The following is a 15,231-nucleotide window of genomic DNA, read 5'->3' on the forward strand; positions in this document are numbered from 1 at the left end:
GACTCTTGCGAGTGCTGTTCACATTGATTTGATTTGATGAACACGGTGGCCTCATTAAAATCTAATTTGGCAGATTGTCTCAGAGGTCTGCCATTGCTGGGACGAGTGGCGAAGGTCTGGACGACGCTCCTCAGCCTCCTCATCACTTTGGCACTGTAAAGACCTCAACATGGACTTGGAATAGTTTGAAAACACATGGAGGAGCATGGCAAATGGGGGACACATGTGAAGGACTTTTTCCAAGACTAGATGCGATCTTGGGATTTCCTTCTTTCAAGTTAATGTGAATCATAAAGTCTTGGACTGACAGCAAAGAAGAAGAAAAAAGAGGATAGAGTCAGAAATGAGTGAACAAGCACAGGATGACAGTGACTTTCCAGAAATGACCAACATCCCCAGACAGGCAAGCTGCTTCAATTAAGATGAAGACTAATTTGCACTTAAAAAAAAAAAAAAGGAAATTGCATGAATGCATTTGCAAAACATACGCTTAAAACCAAAAGTAGGGCAATTAATTATCCAAATTCTTGTTGTTGTTTTTTTAAAGAAACACTTGCAACAAAATACATGTAAGTTTTTAAAGCAGGATATGAGTTTCCACTTGCAGGAAGGTTTTAGACATGCTGCATAATGCTTGTGTTTGTAGGAACACCAAATTCCTGTCTTTTAACTTGACATAAACAGGAAATAACAGGCGAAATCAGTGTACTCGGTAAATGGCACGAAACCCATGGAGAATTTATCAAGACTGGACTCTTACCTTGTTATCTTAGTGTCTCCATGTTTTTTTGTTGTGGCTGCAGAATGTTCTGAAGACGAATAAACTGGCTGAGTGTAAGCTTATGAGAGATAACCGACAGGAAGAGCGGACAAAAAAAAATCCCAACAGATGCAGAGCAGAAAATGTTCACCAAAACAGTGTGTTCTGTTATCCGGAAACTGCAATCTGTCCGCAGAAATTACAAATACAAGCTGTGTTCAGGCACATATGTGTCCTCCTCTCCCAGGTGCATAATCCACAGCAGCTGTGACAGACGGGACGAAAAACTGCAAATGTGTTTCAGAGGAAAGTTTGTTTTGTCACCCTGCTCTTCGCTCGTCTGCACACACACTACAGAGAGGGAGCTGAGTTTTTCCCCTCGAGCTGCGCCTCTGATGTCAGCAACAACGTGAGCTCCAGGAAGTGGTGACGCTCTCCGGTGGTGCGTTTTTCTAAAAAGGCAGCGGCTTCAAATTGGGGGGGGGGGGGGGTAAGCACCGCCCCCGTGTGGACGGCTTGAGCAAGTACAACGTCTGTACCCTGAAGAGACATTTCTTTACGACCCCTTCAGCTGTTTAAATACTGTTTTAAAACAGTTCATCTTTAGGTTTTAGGCACTCTGCTTCATGAAGTGACCACAAGTGCCTCACACAATGATAAGCTCTCGCAGCCACAGCGTGGGTGACGTGATTATATATTTATCGCAGCAGGTTCTCCAGTAGCTGCCTCTGCTGTCAACAGAGTTTCACTTTTTCACAATTTAAGCAGCCAAAAGCCTCAATGGTCCCAAAACTTGCAAAACGATTACCGAATGATGCAACTTTAAGATTTTACTGAACCTGCAAGAGATATAAATGTATATGTTTGAGAGCCAGCTGTACCAAACACAAGCTCCCAAAAGAAAAGTTCAGACTAAGTTAAAACGAAATGCTGATACTGTAAGTATAACAGAATAATAATTATGTTTCTCATGTACTGTGTCATTCGTTCTTTTTTTTATGATGTACAGCAACAGAAAAAACACAAGAGACCATTGAAAAAGAAAAATTGTAAATGAGAATATTCATTTGCCGGTTGAAAGAGATGTTGTACAAAATAATGCATGTTTTTATTGTTTCAAACACATACTCATAGATATTTAGATGAACCAGAGAACATGTTAATAACATATTAATGCAGTGGAGCTGTATACTCATCAATTAAAAAAAAGACTCAATTTGTACTATATATTATATATTTTTTCAATTAATTTGATTGTTTGTTGTTGATGTCATTAATTAATGCCATTAATCTGGTCAGGAAGACAAACCAAAAGCCCTTAACGGACAGCTATATGTCCTACTCTAATAGCCAAGTTGAAATATTTTTTTAATGAAATTTAAAGATTAAACTCAAATTATTTGCATAGAATAAATACAAATGCATTTTTTAAATCTAATCTAAATACATACATAAATAAACAACCAATTTACATTTAAAATGCAAACTATTATTGCATAATATAATTTAATAATCCTATAATTTGTCTGATCATTTATTTTCATCTTTATTTATTAACTAATTATCTCTTTCCTTTTAATACTTCCACTTGAACCACAGCTAGTTCCCTGCAGTTTAGAGCTCTTGATGTAGTCTATCAGAGCCCTCTTACACAAATGCAGCAGTGTACTAAAACACTTCTTAGCAATACTTTCCTGTTGGGCTGATAAACAACACACTAAAAAAACGTCTACCTGTGGACCAGTTTTTAAAACAAATATAAACCCCAGGTAGTCCACTCTCCTCTCTTATGCCTATAAGAGCAGACTGTGAGAATAACAAATGCTCTTCCGACCTTGACTCCAGCATTGCACTCTTCAGATTAGTTCCACACAGCAGTGTTTTATTGTGATCAGACATGCCCTCGCTGTGGGTACGACTGCCTGAGTGCAATGAATATCAATTGAACATTTGCATCTCTGTGTGGATTTGCAGCGCTGAACTGTGCGGTAGACAAACACCACAGGCCGATGATTTCTGCAGCATCGTTTCAGAGTGTTTGAGAGGCATTTTGGCTCTCTGGAGAAAAGCAGGATGTGTTTGCATCGGTCTGAAGAGAAATAATCAAACAGCTTGATGGCGGATTGTGGATAGATGTTTGTCATGACTGAAGTCTGATCGTCTGACTGAAAACTCACCTATTATTGCTAGCTCTGCTTAGAACCATAACATGTTGTTTATGTGTATAGATATTCTGATTGTTATCTGGAGCACAATGTAGGGTTATTCTAATCACCTTTAATGATGGTTAAAGTATGCTGAAAAACAGATATAAAATCATTAATAATGCTAGAACTGACACATGAATGAACTTCAGTCAGGTGAAGGATGGAGTAACATCTTGTGCGTCTACACTCTGAGCTTTCTCTTCCGCCTCACATTGTGTACAGAACCAGCCTCTTTCTTCCCTGCAGCACTTGACCAAGCTTGTAATAGGAACGTGTTTGTGTGTGTGCACTATTTATTTTTCTCCTTTTTGATCTTTATGCTTCACTAAAAGGGTCTTACACAAAAATCCATAGCCCCCTCAGGGAGACTGCCGGCTGTAATCGACTGGTAGAAAAATCAATCAGGCCGTTTGCAGACAGGTGAACTCCATGGGAATGTTAAAAATAGACGAGAAGTTCTTTCTTTTTACAGATCAAACTTTTCATATGTAGATTTTCTGTGGGCAAAACTGAGACTCAGTGGGGGCACTGCTGTGAGTCACCCTGTTTACTGCCGTTGATAACTGGTCTAAGGACAAACACAAGAGGAATGAACAATTTCTACTTTATTTACATTCTTATAAAAGGTCAATAAATAAGCTGATTAAAGTATAGCAGGTGAAACAACAGGTTGTGTGACAGTTTTGTTATCAGAGTGTCTCATTCAACTTGTGCACATCAAAGGATCCTTTTCCCTGGAGCTGCAGAGTGAGAGGGGTCTTCACTAGAGGAGACTGGATTAACACAGTGGACCGGAAATTTCTGTCCTCGCTATAAAATAGAATATGTTAACATCAGAAACCTTAGCAGTTTTTTTTTTAAATATTGTAGTCAAATGTAACATTTCTTCTTCCTATGGTCTGTGGTTTGATACCTGGGAGTGAAGCTGATCTGAAGACACTGGCTGTAGCTGGTGACATGAAGCCCTTTGGACCTGAGAAGTCCAAAGTCTGGTGTCACTCTGAACACATCTGACTCTGCACACACACACACACACACACACACACACACACACACACACACACACACACACACACACACCCACGTGTTTGTTATTGTGACAGAAGAAAGTGAGGTAAGCCACATGTGCATGAACACCAAGCGGCAACCTCCGCCGTTAAAAAATGAGGCCAGCGGAATAAACATATTTTGTGTCTGGTACAACCCACTTTTTGAAGAACACAATCAGTGGGCTTCATAACACCTTTTCAGAAACCAATGGGTGACATCACTGAGACTACGTCCATTTTTTAAACAGTCTATGATGAAAACTGTTCTAAAATAATGTATGTGCCAACATTTAGGACCTAAAGATACCCAAGAAACAAATTATAAGCTCAAGGAGTTAATACCAAAAGAATACAGAGGACAGTTCAATAGTTACCTGTAACTGATTTCCAGTAAGTGTGGGCTCCATGGCTGTACAAGTTGACCTCTACTGTCTGTGTCTGACCCACATAACAGAATCCAAAGTCAATGCTGTCAGTGGACAGACGAATTGTAGCAAGATCCAGGTGGGCACAAAGAGGTACGGTCTGCACAGAAAGAAGTAGAAATAAACTCTCATTTAACCACAGAGGATCCTACAGTCTCATCTCATTTCTTCTTTCTCCCTGACCTGAAGTGTGTTATTGCTGTAGTGAATCAGGAGGTTCTGCTGGAACCTCAGCTTCCTCTGCTGGGCTTCATTGCTGATCAGCGTCACCCCGAGTGGGACTTGCTCATCTGCCTGGTCTGCAAGGTCAAGGAGAGACAGGGAGCAATGGAAGGCCACCTTCACCTGGAAGAAAAATGCAGACAAATGTACAACTTTCAGTGGGGATGAACAAGAAAACATAGAATCCTTTATCAAGATTTTCCTGATACCATATCTACAGTGGTAGGTATTCTCCAGGTCTTACCTGCATACTGTGTTGTGGCTTCAGCACCAGAGACTGGCTGTCACCACTAGGCAGGTTACTGCTTGTACTGGTAAAGGCTTGAGGCTGTGGCTTGAGCACTAAAAATGGCGGCTGAGTCTCCAGTTGGAAGTGCAGGGCCATTTCAGAGTTATTTTTCAGCTGAAAGGTCTGTGTGGTGTCAAATTCACACACTACAAGCTATAGAACAAGAAAAGAAAAACCAGAAAGAAAACCAATAAGCATGACTGAACAGAAATATTAAAACCCTGTTGGATTAAAACCTCATGCTTGAACTTTGTTTTATGGCTTTTCCCACAGACCTCCTCCTCTGATTCTCCCAGCCGCAGTAAATCACCGACTGAGGCTCTGAACTCCAGCACCCCCTCATCCTCCTCCATCTGCACCAAGAGCCTGCAGTGACAAGACGCCGAGAGGATGATATGCAACTTAATCAGACCACCTCTGAGCGCCTTTTACTGAACCTCAGCTCATTTTAATTCAGAAATCGTAAATTCAGTTGGATGCATTGGGTTTTTTTTTTTTCGTTTTTTTTGCAGGAACATAAATAGTAAGATTGTAATTTCTCACAGCGCAGGCTTAACGGCTGCTAGTAGATCCATCCTGACAGGCTCCAAATCCAAACCTTGAGCTCTTATAACTTTACCCGGGACACATGCAGCCATCTGTTAACATACACAAAACACAATAACAAGGGAGTTTTCGCTGCATCAGAGTGCGCTGCTGCTTGAATTTTTTCATGATTAGAAATGGAAATTGCATTGTTGTGCAGCGTGGATGTTACCTCGGAGTCTAGACTCATGAAGCCCAGAGCTAATCCTACACATTTGGACTCGTAAACTGACCCGGACAGAGTGAAAGGAGTGAAAGAAACGTGGATTGTGCTGCTGCCCTTTGCTGGAATCACCTTGAGATAAAGAGCAGGAAGGAATAACAGAATTATTTATATGGCTAAAAGCATCGTTTCAGAGGTAGAAGAGATGCATGTGGCTTGAATCCGATCGACATACTGTCTGCTGAGGAGTGATGCAGTATGGAAAATCCGAGAGGTTGCCAGTTTCCTCGTCCTCACTGTCATTCTTGCTTATATATTCCACCACTGTCTCCTCCTGAAATCAATGAGATTGAGTCAAAGGATTACGTGTGGATTTTAACATGTAGCATCACACTCGAGCCATGAGATTTTTTTACCAGAGGTCACTTCATAACACTGGATTGAACATCTATTTGTGTACCTTTGCTGTGCTGTTAAATGGACTCACAGCCCGGCTCTGGACTGGGGTACTTGTTCCCTCAGAGTTCCTTTCCAGAACTGTATGAACGTTCCCATCAGAATCCCTTATAACACCACTCGACACATCATTGTCTTCAGCATCCTTATCTTCAGAGGTTTCTTCAGATTCCATCAGTTCATGGTGATTCTCATCAACGTTGTATGTTTCCCAGTCAATGCCAATATCTGGCATTAAAAAAACAGATAAGATAACTTTGAAGAATGCAGAAGGGAAAGTTGTTTATTTTTTGACAAACAGTTGGACAAAGACAAACACACAAACATACTCCAAAAGGACATTACACACATCACAGGGCTCAGATGTCCAGCTCATCAGTGACCTTAAGTGAGAAAAGGGAATTGGGTACAACAATAAAACTTTACAATTAGGATAGAAGCAAAACCTGCATCTCAGAAAACAAGATCAGCATCACATGTAATTCATAAATCTCATGGTTATGGGTACTGAAGACATGTATTCATTGTTCTTAAGAGTTAGTGAGTATCTAAAATGCCTCTCTATGTAATTATTACTCATCTTAAGTCTCAACAGGGCCTGAAATTCAAACATAAAAAGGATTATTTTCTCCAATTTGGAGGATTATTCAAAGTGAGTAAAAACACACAGAGGCGGTCTTATTAATCAATCTGATTTACCCACTTTTTAATGATTGCACTAACCGAACATGGAGGGGTTGTTGATGCGAAGAGAACGAGACACAGTGTCACCTCCAGAAACGTGAGATCCAAAACTAATGATGCAAAAAAAAAAATGTGAAACACAATCATAAAAACCCACTCATTAAAATGTGATGGTGAATGGAAGTGGAGAAGTGTAAAGCGTAACACACTGTATGGTTGGTCCCTGGGTTTGGTTGTCTGGACGCGGGCCTGTCATTTGGAAGTACAGCGGGCAGCCTCTCACCATCATCTGCATGGGAATAGGTGTAACCTCGAGATCCCCGACCTGCACAGAAAAGTATCTGAATAAAACCTCTTTGAAAAACAGAGAGAATACATGTTTTAAAAATGATGCCTGTTGTCCTCATTGCTGCAGAACGTAACATTTTATCCTGAAACATCTGTTAATATCATTGTATAACTTCATACTTTGCATAAGAGGAGATCTCTGTACTCCCCCCACATGTCAGAGTAAGCGGTGATATCCACACTCTGGCTCTCAAATGGTCCCAGCAATCCACAGTGTGGCAGGACAAAGAAAGCTGCACCCTTACCGTGAGCCAGCAGGCTGTTCACAAACTCTGCCAACAGAAACAGAGACACACTCAACAATCTGTCAAGAATGAGCTCAATCTATTTTGAACGTGAAGTTTAAAGCGTACCCTCGTGCGCTTTTTCTTCCAATTTCTGGGCTTGAACCGAGTGAATCGGCTTCTTGACGAATGCGACCCTGCGATTCAAATGCAGGTCGTGTCACATTTGCAGTCCAGTGAGTCATTCTCTCATCAATTATTCAGACGATTTCTTTACCTTTTTTCAGAATGATTCTTTGGCTTTAAAGCATGGCAGTTGAAATACTCGGCCTCTATAGTGAAAGGTGCAGGGATGGCGCTTTCATTGGTTATCAGTAACTGCTTGGTAACAGCTTGCTTCAAAACCACATCATCAAAGTCAAGTAACAATGTTGAGGGTCTCTCATCATCCTGAGTAGAGCTTCAAGAAAAGAACAGCAGCCGTAATGTGAGTTGGAACCTCTCAGTCTTGTATGTTGATTTACTCTTAAGCTTGTTAGATAGTAGTAGACATGTAGTACCCCTCACAAGGCAGCGAATAGGACACACTGAGATTCTTGGTTTTGGAAGCCACAATACCAAGAGCAAGAGGAGAGTTCATCCCCAGGACTTCACAGAGAGCTGCCAACTCAGTCAGCTCCACCTGGAGAAATACGCACAAAAGAGTTGCATAAAGTCAGTGCCTGTTTTTGGTGATTGCGTCACAGTGTAGTGGAAAGTCATGTTCATTTCTGGTGTGTTTGTAGTTACTGCTTACATCCGTGTTAGAGGTGAAGGTAACTGTGACGTCCATGCTGGCATTAGGTCCCAGAGTGCCAGAGGATGGCTGAAAACTGGCTGTACACAGTTCAGCTTGTTTACCCTGCAGCTGGGCCTTGTGGGGGAAATTTAAAGTCAAATCTCTGATAATTAACTGCATTTCATACATGTAGCCCAATTTATATCAGGCAAACTATTACCTAATTGATAATAAAAACTCAAACAACCATAAGAACAATAGCAATATTTGTATATAAAATAATGTCTTACAATTGTATTTAAACATTCAAGAGGTTCCTTCTTCTTACAGTGCAATAAGAGTGTTGAAATTGAAACAGTAATAATGTTAGTTTACAATCCAGCTGAAGTCGGTAGGCAGCAGGGTCTGGTTAAAAAGCGTGACGGTTGCATTGGCTGGAACTCCGATGTACAGGTCAGACAGGAGCAGCTCACAGTTGAGCAGACACACCTGAGGGGACTGCACAACTGCATGCATGGACAGGTGACTGAAAAGAACACACAGGTAGAGTTACTCACTCTCAGCAGGATACTGTCACTGATTATCACGGTCTTTGTTGTCAGGGCTGGGTCCTCTGCATCACTTCACAGTTGTTAGGGTCCAGCTGCTTTTGAACACTATTTGTTTTTCGGAAACCTGTTTTTCCTTACCATCCTGTTCCATTCTCAACAGTCAGATCGAGCTCAGAATCATATTGCTGGCTGAAATGTGGCATAAAAAGCACATCCACACTGCAGGAGGCCAAGGGGGGCAGCACACCTGTGCATGGCTCCACTAAGATCTAAACACAAAAGATACAAAGAGATATTTAAAAAGATATGTTTAAAAGCATCCTTTGTGTGTTTTTTTTTTATTATCCAGGATGTGTTTTTATATCGTCCCACTGTAAACACCTGAGTGTCTTGCTGATTATTACACTTCTCCTTCAGCGTCCAGTTTGCCTCCAGCTGGGTGATGTTGGTGAGAAGCAGCGTAGTGTGTGTCTGCTCGCCAAGCTTCAAGAGCCCAAAGTCCACACTGGGCACACTGAGGGTCACTGTGGGACCCTAATCAAAATACAGAACAAATAATGTCACAGCAGCAAACTTAAAAAAAAAGATTATAGCTCTGACTTGTGTGTTGTAATTCGGGGGAAGGCGTTAAGATTAATTCTCACCTTGAAAGAGACTTCCACGGCCAGAGTGACGGGCTCTTGACGGTGCTCTATGTGGCAAACCAGACTGGACACGACCTTCTCTGGTTTCCCTCCGGTCACAATCAGGTCGAAATCGAAGCACTCGTTCTCCTCTGGATCCAAACCCACAAAAGACAAATCCATCAGTACTTACCCAACTGATTAATGAAATACTGTTTGCAATACCAACTTAAGGGAACCCAGATTTTTATGTATAAATATCCATTGTAATGTGTGGCGCCGCACCTATTCTACCAGTAGAGGGCTCCACCTCTATGATGTGGCTGCTACTGCTCATTCTCTCCCATTGAAAAAAGATGCCGGTTTTACTGTGGTTCCACATCTGATACACAAAAAGAAACAGAAACACACTGATTTGTTAGAGAACTGAAATCTTTGAATGAAGTTACCTTCAGAATAAATGACTTCAATAACCTTGAACTGCCTGCGAGTGGTCGTGCAAATAAAAAGATCTCCGGGTATTATGACAGCATAGGGGTCCAGTAAGACCTGGTACGGCACTGTTGATCCCTTGACCTCTATTTCCATGACGATTACGTCGCTCACCTTGGAGCCGGTGCGAACAGGCTGAAGGATACTAGATTTTCAAACACACACAGACACAGACACACACACACACACACACACACACGCACAACACAGACGCACAGAAACACACACACACAATCCAACATTTTGTGGATGAAAGGCACGCTGAAGGTGCTTCTGTTTAGTAAACTTAAAGTGTGGTGTCAGAGTTATTTGTCCAGAAATACTTTTTTTTCTAAATTAATATTTACAATAAACACAAACCACTGTTCATACAAAGTCAGAGAAACTTTACCCGTCTTCAGTGGACTCTGGCGGCAGCTCGGGGACATCCCTGAGCACTAAGTGACACACGCTGTGGTAATCCTTCAACTAAAGAGAACATTTAGAATAGGAGAGAATAAGAATCAGAATCACTTTTGTTGGCCAAGTATGTGATCACAAAGAAGGCATTTCACTTTATATAACTCTTGATGTACAGACAAACAAACTGACATACTACACTTAAAACAAGGAACTACTATATACAGGCCTATGGGTACAAATATATCTTATAACGTTTGATACATAAATCTCAAAAACAATACTTGTTGAAAGGAGATAATAGACAATAATGTAATAACAGGAAACAGGACACAGGAGACAGGAAAAATAAATGTACTACATAAAGCATTGTTTCAACATACCCTGATTATTGTTTACTGTCATTTAATGTGTTTTTTTTGTGTACCTCATTGGGACTGAAGGTCAACAGAAACTCTACTTCCTGGCAGGGTGACAGAACTCCTGCCATGGGGCTGACGTGGAAGACATCATCTGTGGCCAGGTGGAACTGGATATGGGAGGGCTCTGGGATTTCCCCCGGAAGCAGAGGACGCAGGTTTGGCTTCATGATCTGCCAGTGGTAAGGCAGCTCCAAGTGGCTTCAGCCAGAGAGAGAGAGAGACAGAGAGAGTAAAAGAATGACAGTTTTGTAATGTGAAATTCAACGATCCTTGGAGGACGACTGTTTCTACTCGTATCTCTGGATAAAATATCAACAGGGCAGGGTGAGCGACAAAGCAGAAGCGCTGGCTCTTGTAATGAATAAATGTCTAGTTAGTAGTTAAAGTTGCACTATTTGTCTGCTTTCTAGTTTGTGTGATGTGTCCTGGGTGTGTTTGACTCACACATTGTTTCTGATAATAAGTTTCTTCTGTTGCACAGAGTGAGGGTTACATGGGCTGAAACGGATAAAATGCTCTGCAGAGAGGTCATGCACCTCTCCCAACACAGGAGGATCATTCTGCCCAGATACAGACACAAGCTCCAGGGCAATCAGCTGGCCCTCGCCTGGGGAAAACACAAACATTCACACATCATCAGAATAAGTCCATTTCACCTCATGCTGTAAAAAAAAAAATGTAAGGTGTTATTTTTTACAGTCTAAGCACTTTGATTCACCTTCAATGGAAACGTCTTTCACTTGACAGTTGTCACAAGCAACAGTGAAAGCCTGACAACTTTTCTCAGCAGTGGTGGGAAAGAAAACCACCTGCAAACACAAACATATACAAAAACACAACATTATTTTAGAGATCATTCCTACAAGTACATAGTCAGGTGTGTCAAATTGCAAAAGGTGTCTTGAGAAGCCTTTAAAGCTGTTGACACAGTCCCACTGTATTTCAAATATAATCTAAATTAGTGTGGTACAAATCTTACTAAACTCAGTCAAATTAAAACCTATAGATATAAATCGTAGAAAGTTCATATGTTTACTTGGCTTTATAACAGACTCACCTCCACTGCAGTGGCTTCTCCGGGCTGCAGGACAAAAATAGACGGGCTGATTGCAAAGGGTGCCTGCTCTGCAAAGAAACTCCTTTCTACAGACTGAAGAGAGACAAAAAAAAGACAGAAAACAACATAATGTTCAATCATTTGCCGAGTTAAATGAACAGCAGAGTGAACTTACTGTCTCTTATACATGGTCTAATATTTTAGATTTTTACCCTGAGGTTTGAGGCTGGCCACTTGTTCTTGGGTATGATGCAGAATGTCCCGGAGCTGAGCCCAACATTTTGGCAAAAAAACTCAACAAACTTCACTCCTCCAATAAGACAGTAACCACAGTCCAGAACTCTTGGTACTGTGTAATAATTAGAGAAAAAAATTTATCAACAATGCATGATAAGAAAATAACAGTATAAGGTTAGTATGTTGTATTGAGACTCACAGGTGAGTACTGGAGGGGGTCGTATGGCTGCAATGGGCACCACAAATATGTGTTCAGCCTGGGTCTCCACCACAATGAAGTCCTCGTAGTTGCCCAGAGAGCCTGGAGCGAAGCGCACTGTGTACTTACAACTCATCCCTGGTGCAACAACGCCGCCATCACCTGGAAATCTCCCTGCCAAAACACATTTATTTGACCGTTTCTCTGTGTCACTGGGTTGTTATTAATCGACTTCCTCAGTAGATGGTGCTGATGTACACATAAAGAAACACACGCATGCCAAAAACCACTGACTGCATTCCAGAGAAGACTGACCTCATTCTTCAAAAACTTCAGCATTCCTGATTTATATGTCACTGATACTTAGCACACTTGGGGATTTCCGAACATGCAAACAGTATGTAGTAGGTTTAAAGAGGCCAATCAGAAGTAAATGAACAGCTCACCCAGGCCAATAGAGAAGTAAGGTGTGGTAGGAGGGATGAGGCGGACATGACGGCTTGCAGAAGTCAAGTTTTTCAGCTCCAGAGTAGTCTAAAAGAGAACAGGGCAGGTACTTCATTTAATATAATAGAAAAAAAAAGCAACAAAAAAAAAGATTGATCTGGCAATGTGCCACAGTACAAGTCACCAAAACATCTTAAACATACCTCATATACATGGCCCACACTGTAGTCAGTAAAAACCACCACTGAAGGTTTTGCTAGGAAGATTGGGACGAGGTCATCAGAGGAGCTTTCAGTGCAAAGAGCAGAAAAACAAAAAACACTAGATCGCTGCATTTGTTCATTGAGAGGTAATGCTCACAGGAAGTGGTAAGCTGGTTGCCAAGCCAACACAGCCAACATTATATTCTACATCAAAACCACAAAGCAGACGTCTTCGGTTTTGCTTTCGTCATTTGTTGAAGAACTAACAGTCATTTGCCTCTTGGTCTGATCAAAGCAGGAGCTGCAAATGAGCAATCAAAGCTGGAACAGGTTTGGGTAATGTGTGCTGTAAATATTTAAGCTTAGCTGCTTATGCTCAACCCGACTGAAATGCCAATAACAGTATGGTGAATCAGAGCCTGGCAGATGTACAAATGATAAAGTACATAATATCAGGGGCATCAAGTTACATGTCTGCTGTTGCCCTCTCTATTACAAAAGCTTCACTGCTTTATTCACTGGGGTAAAAGAGTAATTGCGCTTCTATTTAATATTTTGAGAGGCTGTCTGTCATGAGCCTATTGAACTTTGTCAACTATTTATTAATCAAGGTTGTCACAGGCAATTCACTATGTCAACATCCTGCCTCTATGATACGCATCGTACTGGGTTATGACAGAAAGGGCCTTCCTAGTACCTGCGCTCTTCCATCTTTTTCCCCATGTGCACCTTTTTCCCGACTTTGGTTCTGGGCCGGATGAGAGACGTGCCCCCCTGCTGTGCACTTGGAAGAAGAAAGCGAGGATTTCGCAGGAAGCTGTGTTGCTCTTTAAGCTTTTGTAGTTTTTCCCTTCCCTCCTCTCGATCCTTTGCGCTTGGTTCACCCTTCCACTTTGGTCTGGGTTTGGTCCGGTTCGGCTTCTGAAACATAATGACAGTACTCACAATACACAATGCATGGAGTCTCAACCTTTAACAGAGGAGTCGTCCATTTTTTTTCAAATAAAGAAGATTTGAAATTCATGACATTTTGTGCATAAGGCATTTATGGTCTTAACAAAGAGTGCACATTTCTGATTCTTCACCTCTTTGGGAGTTTTGCTCCACTCTGGGGTATCTGAGCAGGATTCAAATGGCAGAGTGATATCTGACTCGCTCATTTCTTGCACAGACTTCTCCGGACCAGGAATTAAACTATATCCGTCATCCTGAGGCCCCCTGGACACATGCAGGGCGTAGGCGATGGTGGCCCTGGCAGGATCGGATTTTACTGACAAGGAAAAAAAAAAAAGTGAGATATTGAACAAAAAAAAAAAAACAGACATTAATAATGAATCGAAGAGTCCCAAAGAGTACTTGTTGATGGTGCTTTGACATGTGGTTTTTCCTTGGTTAAGTAGTCCTTTGGGGAAATCAGGTTGTTCATTTTCAGGAGATCGCTGTCCACACACCATGAAAAAGCGGATTCAACTGTAAAAAAAAAACAATTACGAAAAACATAAATTAAAGATGCTTTAACACTCCTTGTGTATCCATTCCATGTATCTGTAAATTAAAACAGTTAATTCATAATATTCTTTCCATATCACCTGTTAGGAGGCTTTGATGGTCATTTAACTCTCCCATCTCCTCCTTCATTCTCTCACAGGCCTGGCTCTCAGCTGCTGCAGCCCGAACTCTTGCCTCAATTATATGACTCTCAAGCGTGTCAGCCTCTTTTATACAAAGACTATATTCAGTATGAGCCTGTGTGATTGGAAAAAAAAAAAAAAACATAAATGATGGCAACATTTCCTCTGTTTACATTGAATAATGCATGCTGTTGTTACCTGTTGGAGCTCTTTAACATATCTGTCATGGTAGCTGCTGCGTTCATTCTTCGTCTTGATGAGGTTGGATAATATGTCTTTCCCAATGATGCTTTTCGTGTAAAGGTCCTTGAAAGTGTTTGCTAACACATGAGAAATGTCCTAATTTAAAGAGAATGGTTTTAGCTGCTTGGAATATGGTGTTATGTTTCTTGTCTGTTGGTATTAACCTGCAGGTGTTTATTACCTGTGTTTTTCCAGAAGCGGGTCTGTGACTGCACACACACGGATCAACCCGCGATGTCTTCCCGGTCTCCGTTTCCTCCAGCATGGCCACAAAACCAACGACCCACTCAGGTAGCTACCAGGCAATGTTTTAAATGTATGACAAAGTAAAGTCAACGTCAAAGCAGAAAAACATACAAGTAGAGTGAGCAAGAGAAGATTCACGAACCATTAACCTTCCAAAAAAAAAAAAAAAATACACTTCTCCTCGCTCTTCTGGAAGTGGATAAGTTTGAATTTAGTTCACGGGTTGTTGCTTTTTTTTTTTCCCCGCAACATTTGTGTACACCTGGTTGCCATAGTAACGGTTGGAGCTGC

At 41.3% G+C, this 15,231-nt stretch overlaps 2 protein-coding genes across 2 annotated transcripts in view; both read right to left on the minus strand.

Annotated features, from left to right (window-relative positions):
• Nucleotides 1–1,156, minus strand: part of map3k22 (mitogen-activated protein kinase kinase kinase 22) — a 39,206-nt gene extending 38,050 nt beyond the window's left edge. Inside the window, exon 1 of the mRNA XM_020645570.3 lies at nt 761–1,156. The gene's annotated coding sequence lies outside the window, so the exon portion shown is untranslated. The remainder of the gene's footprint in view (nt 1–760) is intronic.
• Nucleotides 1,157–3,557: 2,401 nt separating this feature from the next.
• On the minus strand, nt 3,558–12,960 carry dlec1 (DLEC1 cilia and flagella associated protein). Its single transcript, XM_029279709.2, has 32 exons — nt 12,821–12,960; nt 12,617–12,704; nt 12,171–12,344; nt 11,947–12,083; nt 11,735–11,827; nt 11,396–11,486; nt 11,122–11,284; nt 10,683–10,875; nt 10,248–10,324; nt 9,839–10,001; nt 9,650–9,746; nt 9,386–9,516; nt 9,123–9,275; nt 8,880–9,010; nt 8,566–8,716; nt 8,209–8,325; nt 7,973–8,094; nt 7,690–7,872; nt 7,542–7,609; nt 7,309–7,460; nt 7,050–7,165; nt 6,880–6,950; nt 6,161–6,384; nt 5,936–6,034; nt 5,710–5,832; nt 5,496–5,590; nt 5,228–5,318; nt 4,908–5,105; nt 4,625–4,786; nt 4,391–4,541; nt 3,881–3,983; nt 3,558–3,777 (listed from the first exon to the last, which is right to left on the minus strand). The coding sequence occupies exons 1-32, from the start codon at nt 12,950–12,952 to the stop codon at nt 3,657–3,659; spliced, it is 4,170 nt and encodes a 1,389-aa protein (XP_029135542.2). The 5' UTR covers nt 12,953–12,960; the 3' UTR covers nt 3,558–3,656.
• Nucleotides 12,961–15,231: the final 2,271 nt, after the last annotated feature.

This window comes from Labrus bergylta, chromosome 20 (assembly GCF_963930695.1).
Source record: "Labrus bergylta chromosome 20, fLabBer1.1, whole genome shotgun sequence".
Lineage (NCBI taxonomy): Eukaryota > Metazoa > Chordata > Actinopteri > Labriformes > Labridae > Labrus > Labrus bergylta.

Excerpts from the sequence above, each read along its gene's own strand:
- dlec1 (XM_029279709.2), bottom strand. The coding sequence starts at position 12,952 with ATGCAGCGATCTAGTGTTTTTTGTTTTTCTGCTCTTTGCACTGAAAGC. Across the intron at positions 11,285-11,395 it reads GAAAGACGTTTCCATTGAAG|GCGAGGGCCAGCTGATTGCC; the intron begins GTGAATCAAAGT and ends TGTTTTCCCCAG. Across the intron at positions 7,610-7,689 it reads AAGAATCATTCTGAAAAAAG|GGTCGCATTCGTCAAGAAGC; the intron begins GTAAAGAAATCG and ends TTTGAATCGCAG.